General features: G+C 32.5%; 1 protein-coding gene across 1 annotated transcript; it reads right to left on the minus strand.

Moving 5' to 3' along the window:
• Window positions 1–432: 432 nt before the first annotated feature.
• LOC149170964 (uncharacterized) lies at window positions 433–2,006 on the minus strand. The gene has a single exon (XM_089427395.1). The coding sequence runs from the start codon at window positions 1,522–1,524 to the stop codon at window positions 880–882; it is 645 nt and encodes a 214-aa protein (XP_089283521.1). The 5' UTR covers window positions 1,525–2,006; the 3' UTR covers window positions 433–879.
• Window positions 2,007–8,083: the final 6,077 nt, after the last annotated feature.

An 8,083-nucleotide genomic window follows, 5' to 3' on the forward strand; every position in this document is an offset into this window, starting at 1 on the left:
AAGATATGAAATTACACTGACGAATGATTCAAAGTTACAGATCAAATAAATTATTTTCAAAAACTTAAATTATAAGTAGTGTTTTAGAAGGATTTTTAACGTACAAATCGAGAACAGTGGAAAGGAAGCATGATAACAAATTTACAAGGATTGCGGACAGCATTAAAACATGACTTTAATTTTAAAAAATATGAAAATAAAAATATATGAAATTATTGTTAATGATATATATTTTTGGTAGTTGGAAAAGTTTAATGATAACTTCCCTACTCAAAGTCAGTCACATAAAATTACTATACTGAAATATCTTTTAAAAAAGGTACTATGTACCGCTTCCATTAACAAAGTTTCCTCAATACTGAAAAAAAAGATATGAAATTACATTTCACAGGGTATATATATATATAGACACACACGCTAACTCAATAAAATTGACAATGTTTCAAAATTATTTAAACCTATTACATACATCCTGAAACTAAAAAGAATTCCTAGGGTGTAATTGTGGGAAATAAGCCACGCAGAGTCTAAATCCAGGCCTATTGAGTCTGGGAAATAGAAAAGTTAGTTTTTTGACCATTTGCAAACTGTTGGTTTGTGAAAATTAAAAGTGATAGGAAGAGATATCGTCCGACCGTTTTTGTATGGATGAATAAGAAAACTTTCAAAACATGCATTGTGAAGGTACTTAATCTTTTCACGCATATACAGTTCTCCATACATTTGAAAGATCGAAAATTTTGTATATTGGAAATGTTGGGTATATATATATATATATATATATATATATGTCTGAAGATCGAGTCAAAAGTTTTGCAGAAATAGAACGTTTGGAGAGATAGAGTCAAAACTTGTACAGAATTATAACGCTGGCAGTGATTAGATGGCACCGACGGTTTCCAGTTTCCATCCGGCAGAAAAATCCACATCAAATAACATACCTTGGCTGACGAAATATCTATTTATACAATCTTGCAACTGGCTGGCATCCCAGACATCTTCGTACACTGCAAACTGTCGATAGCTTTCAAAATCGTCCTCCAAGTGCCAGTTTTCAGCAAGGGATTTAACATCCATGCAATCCGACAAGCCATCCAATGTTCTCTTGGGAGATTGACAGATTTCGTCCCTCAAGTCCAGAATGGGGTTCGGCGGAATGCCGGGCTCGCCGTGTGAAGCGTCCCAGGGATAACACAGATCATCCCCCAAGTCCGAAGCTTCGTTTCGGCCTTGATCGCCTCTAGAAGTATTGTCCGCTGCCAAATTATCCCCCGAGTTGTAGGTGTCATGAGAAGTAGAAGATGTCGCCTCAATCTCTTCCTCCAGGCTTTTCATGACTCTGTTTACCAGCTCCTCACTAGGAACGCATTCATCGTCATCATCTTCTGATAACGTTTTGTCTAATTGCAGTAAATGAAGAAATCGGTCTGTTTCTTCGCTGCAGAGACGTTTCGGGTCCCCGGCATCAATGGAGTCCAACACAGCCTGGGGCTCACGACCGCGTTTTCTGAGCGTGTGAGACATTATCGAGAGATGTCCCGGAGATTCTAACACGGAAGACAACGGTTGTGAAGGGACAAGAAAAGGATGATACTCCAACTGCAGCGAAGAACTGGTCTTCTTGCGATTATTGTCTGAAATCGGTAGCAAAACGATTATGAGAAAAGCGGAAAAGGGAATTGGCTACATATAGCTAAGGCAAGGCACGGGAAGTCATATATATATATATATAAGGAAACCCAGAGGAGTTGGTTGAAGAAGGAACAGTCAGGGATGGGAGGGGGATTTGAATTATGGTCGGGTAGATTTCAGACGGCAGTCCTGCCTTTTGTCCGTCATCTCTTGCCGCTTTAAATATTGCTAAAGGGTTTGCTTCAGGACAAAGGTATCAAATTTTCAATCGATCCGTTTCAAGAAAGCTCGTTGTCAATCAATCCGTTTCAACTTTCAACAAAGTTTGTTCTGGAAGAGATTCCACGTCATCATGACAGTATGATATTTATCGCAGCTGTTGAACCCTAATTTACTCCGGCCCCCGGGTAGGGACGCATTAAATGAATGGTCACCGTCAGAAACGCGCCGGCCAACATTATCTTTCAATCTGCTTAAAGTTTAATGGGAGAAATTCAAATGATTCCTTTCAAATTTTATAAGTATTTTTGTGAAGCTGGAATTGAAGGGTTTTATTTGGGAATTTTTACCGTAAAGTCTCGTGGACGGGTACGGTACACCTGAAGACTGTCTTTGCTATTTGAAATTTTAGGAATTAAAAAATAATTAAAAAAAGAGTTTGCTCTTATTTTAATATTCCTGCCCAATGACAACTTATTTTTGTTTTTCATTATTGTGTTATATAATGCTAACCCATATTTAAAATGAATGTGATAATCCATCAGAAAAGTACGTGTAATTGAGAATTAATTATAAAATAAAAAAAATCATATGAATGAATACGTGTAATTAAGAATTAATTATAAAATAAAAATAAAAAATCATATGAATGATGCATCATTTGAATTTTAAGGTTGGTTTACAAAAAATTATCATATCTCGATGAGATTTTTTGCAAATCGATTCTAAACACCAAAATTCCAGGCAAGAGTTGGTGATGAGACTTGTTTTTTTATTGCTTATATCTTCCTACACTACAGTCGTATGGGTGACGCCTCCAAAGATTTGAACACGGGTAAGACTCTTTGCAAATCAATTCTAATTTTTTATAAAGTTATTATTCTTATTTAAAAATATATTTTTAAATATATAAATAAATTTTAAATTTTAGAATATTTTATTTATATAAATTTAATAACTCAAATCTATTATTTTAATTATATATATAATTTAATTAATTTTATATTTTTACCCACGAAGAACACTACGACTTCACAAGTTAAAATGAAAAAGATAATGAGCATCTTCCACCATATAATAATTATATTTTACAAAAATATAGAGCTGCTGAGGGGCTGTCCATAGACTTTATGAAGAAGTGAAATTCAAAATTAGAACCTCAGAAGATATTTCAAAAAGCTTTAGAAGTGACATTGGAGTCAAGCAAGGTTGCCCCCTATCCCCTACTCTTTTTGGTCTATATATTGATAAATTTGAAGACTTTAGAAGTGACATTGGAGTCAAGCACGGTTGCCCTCTATCCCCTACTCTTTTTGGTCTATATATTGATAAATTGAAAGAGTGGCTAAATCTGCAAGGTGGAGATGGTGTTTGGTTGGGGGAGTTTGTGATATCTTCTTTTATATGCTGATGATATTGTATTGACTTCTAAACCTTCCCATGGATTGCAAATGCTCTTATATGCCCTTGAGCATTTTTGTAGAGTAGTAAGGATGCAAGTCAATACTAGCAAGACCAAAATAATGATTTTCTCTAATAAAGGAAAGTAGAGCGAGCATACTTTCTTCTTTGAAGACAACATTCTTGAAGCAGTAAACGAGTACAAGTACCTTGGGATTGATTTCAACAACAAACTCAATTGGGAGGACTGTAGAAAGAAGAGAATTTTAGGAGGGTGGAAAGCATTGTATGCTCTTCAAAACAGAGTTATGGGATTGGAAAACTATTAAAGTGCTTTTTGGACTCCTAGTTTGTCCAGTGATGCTATATGGGTGTGAATTGTGGGATTGGAAAATGATTAAAGTGCTTTTTGGACTCCTAGTTTGTCCAGTGGTCCGATATGGGTGTGAATTGCGGGCTAGCAGCACTCTCGTCTCAAAATGGAAACAAATTGAAAAAATCCCAAAACGCTTGATCATGAGCAAGTTCAAAATAAAAATTGAGATAATGTTGAGACAAACGCAAGCAACTCTCATTGAAGCAATTGATATGGTGTGCTCATAAGATATCTAAAAAGAAGTGAGCAAATGAGTAGGTAGATGACATGTTATCTTCAATGAAGGCGTGAGTGAAAGAAAGAAAACATGGATGAAACAAAACCACACATGGATGCAAAAATGGAATATCTGCCTCAATTTCTGTTCCAAAAATACAAGGAGCTAAAGGATTTTGTTATGGTGAAGTTTCGTAAAAAGGTATGGGGAAAAGAGTTGGGTAGAAAGAAGAAATATTACATTGAGGAATTCAACCCTAGGTGTGATCTACAACAAAAAGAGTTTATTGGAGATAGCATTTAGTGGAGGGCAAAGGTTCTTATTGCTCAATTAATGACCAACTCAAAGAGTTTATTGGAGATAGCATTTCGTGGAGGGCAAAGGTTCTTATTACTCAATTAAGGACGAACTCATATCAACATAAGTGTAAAGCAAGGATTGTGGAAAAGGCCTAAAGAAGCTTGGGAAGAACGGGTGTGTACATTTTTCACATCGACTATGGAATCAGAAAAACATTTCATTTTGGAATGGGATGCATTCAAAGACATCAAAGAAAGTTATGAGAACATGTTAGCATCAGCGCCTTGGCATTGTCTTGGAAAGTTGGGTCAGCTCATCATCAATTTGAATTAGAAAATGATTGAATTACATAAAACAAGAAACAAGGAACTAATGGTCTCATAGATTATTTTTGATCTAGGAAGCCTTAAAATATCATTATATAAAAAACATCTTCCACTATATAATGATTATATTTTACAAATAAACTATAAACATGATAGAATCAACGGGAGCCACCTATTTTGTAAACTAGGTAGAAAGGATAAAATTTGGAGAATAAACATGATGGAATCAACGGGAGCCACCTATTTTGTAAACTAGGTGGAAAGGATAAAATTTGGAGAATAAAGTAGGTGGGAAAGATACCTATTTGGAGAATTCAACCTAACCAGCGTTGCAACCAATGGAGTCTGGTAACCACAAACTCAAGCCAGAGGCAATTCTATTACTGACACACGATCTAGTCAAATAAAGTAGGAGCACGTGGAATAGTTGCCCACTTCGTTATCACTGCAACCACCACAAAATTATCAGACCTACCATTTACCAATGGGCCATTACTCACGAGTCATGAATCATCAGCGAGATGGTATCTGGTGTTAGAAGCAATACCGACCACCCGAAATCAAAGAAATCATCATCTGACACTAGCCTCGGTGGCGGCGCAGAAGCTGGCCCATCCGTAGACATCGTGAGACGCAAACTTTATCGAGACCATGTGATAGACAGCGTGGCGGCTACCTTCGAGACAAAGAGAGGTGGGAGTGTATGGGTATCAATGTAAAAGGAGGTGGGAATCAAACGGCAACCGCTAATAATACCATATATAAAACAAACGGCCATTAAAGATTTTATCGAATCTTCCAAATCGACAACTCCTACAGATTCGAACCGTACACGTCTGGAAGCAAAAACCGACATAAATAAATAAATAAGGAGGATTTGTTTTTAGTGTGTGTTTTTTTTTTGGATTTTTTTGGAATTTTACTCAAAATTTCAAAATGAAATATTGATTGGTTTTATTTAAATTACTTTTTTTTTATATATATTAATTTACTATTTTTGAAAATCTTTAATTCATTTAAATTCTGCAAAAGTCAACCATTTCAATAAATTCTTACTAAATTTAAAAAAATTAAACTACCCAAAAAAACTTTCAAAAATATCTCCCTAAAAATGACAGGAATAAATAAAACTCCCTCAACCCAAAAGCGAAACTCCCTCAACCCAAAAGCGACCGAGATACTGACGAAAACATGAAAATTTTCGCATCAGATGTCGGTGGATATTCCTCGCTGTTCCAATGCCAGCGCTCACGTCGCATATAGATTCTTTCTAATTTTAACGGTGTGACGTTAGATATCCAGATTCCATGCTTCTAAACTTTTCATTGAGCCGTGGGTTGTTCGTTTCCCGGCCCACGGTTGCTTCCCGACGTTTCATTGGTCATAGGAATGAAAACCGGTGCATTCTACTCCATGGTTCGTTCTTTTTCCCTTTGGAATTTCAAAAATCCTCGCTTATGTTTTATTTTACAGTTCTCCAATCATTCAAGTTTTTGAAATCTACAAGAATTTGAAGAATTCTCCAATTATTCAAGAAGTTCTTGAAATCTAGAACCGTACTAATTCTAATTTTAACGTAAAGGATGGATGTAAGTTTAATTATTCTTGAAAGTGTGTTGTCCACCGTCTCTTTTAAAAATATTTAATAATTTTTTTATTTATTTTTTCTCCAGTATTTAGCCAATTTTCCAATTTCCCAGTATTTCTCCAATTTTCCTAAAATTTTAAATGTATAATTTTTTCCAAATATCAATGTTCAAAATTCCTCTTTTCTCTAATTTATTATCTAATTTTGATGGGATATCTGAGCTTGTATTTATATTAATACATTTTAATTTATTTATTTTTAAAATTATTATTTACTCAAATTAAACTAAATCTTATTTCTTTCTAAAATTTATTATTTACTTAAATTAAATTAAATCTTATTTCCTTCGAAATTTCTATCCTTAATTGGATCTTTTAACTTCGATTTATTTATTACTTATAAATTCTTACTTGAAATCAAAATGCTTATTGATCCTTCTTTCAATAGAAATCAAAATGTTTATCGATCGTTATTTCAATTAATAAAAATTCTATGTAGTATTAATTCTAATATCAATTTTTTATCATTAGTTTTTATTTTAAATTATTAAATTTTAATTTGAAGGGTGTCTATTTAATTAATTCTTATAACTTAAATTTTCAACCCATTCTTATTTTTAATTAATTTCGTATATTTTCTCATTCATTGTTTTAATTATTTTTTATTTTTTATAAATAAATATTATTTTATTATTAAATCTTAATTTATTATAAATTAATTATTTGTTAATAAATTATAATTATCCACTAATTTCTATTTTAAATTAATTTTTAATTTATATTTTAAAGTTATGACTATGGTCAAATACAATTTTTAACCTATTGAATTTAAATATTAGTTTTGATTAAAAACTGGTTCTACTTCTCAATTTATTTTTATTTTAATATTGTTTAGAAATTTAACCTTGAACAAAATTATTCTCTACAATTTACTTTAACATATATTTAATTCTTTTTATCCTAACAGATACTTAATTCTTGTTATCATATGAATTGACTCTTCAACACTCTTTACTCACATATGATGATGGATGGATGGAGTAACTATCCGAAACTTTGAACGGATCATGAATCCATTACATAGTTGGAAATAGCCAACAATATGAGTAACTCGGAAGCCTTCAATTACTTATAAAATATCTTTATTTTTTTAATTATATAAAATATTCTAATTATTAAAAAAATATTTTTTATTAAAAAAAATCATATTATAAAAATGAATTAAGCATTTTGAAAACCTATGGGGTTGGTTCAAATGGTGATCACCTTGATAATGAAGAGCTATGTTCCATGATATTGGAGGTTCAAACATCCCTATGAATAACCAACACACAAAAAAAATATTAAGCGTTTTGAATTTTTTTAAATTCTTTATTTATACATATTTCACAATTCATTTTAGAGTCCAACAAATCTTCAGGATGTTGTCTTTGAAGAGATAGAAGGTCAAAGTCCATGATCTTGATAATCTCCTTCGTGGAGAAGCAACAGAAAAAACAATTCCTTAGAGAAAATCAAATTAGATTAAGGAAGACTTGTAGCCCCCAGTGTAAATATCCATGAGTTAGATAACTCTTCTTTTGATTATATTTTTTCAACACCAAAGATTTATAAAAGTAACTTCACCACATGGACATAACATACAAAAATGGTTCACAAAAGTACTAAAAGATGTTTACAAAGATGAACAAAATGAAATAGGGACTAACGATTCAGGGAATTTGAATTTTTCCTTAGTCACTAATGATTCCAATGAACCAACAAATTTTGCAAAATAAATGAAGCATAAAGAATGGAAAAAATCCATGATGGATGAATACGATTTGTAATTGCAAATGTAACATGAAAACTTGTTAATTTTTAAAAAAATGTTAAACACACTGACTACAAATGGCTTAACGAAATGAAATACCAAGAAAATGATGAAGTGAATAAGTACAAACCAAGGGTTGTGAAGGTTTTTCTATAAATGAATGGATTGACTATGAAGAAACATTTTCCCCAAGAAAAAAGTGGGACATAGTC

The sequence above is a fragment of the Pinus tabuliformis genome, chromosome 4_2, assembly GCF_031772625.1.
Source record: "Pinus tabuliformis cultivar Carrire ecotype Pingquan chromosome 4_2, CPIR1, whole genome shotgun sequence".
NCBI lineage: Eukaryota > Viridiplantae > Streptophyta > Pinopsida > Pinales > Pinaceae > Pinus > Pinus tabuliformis.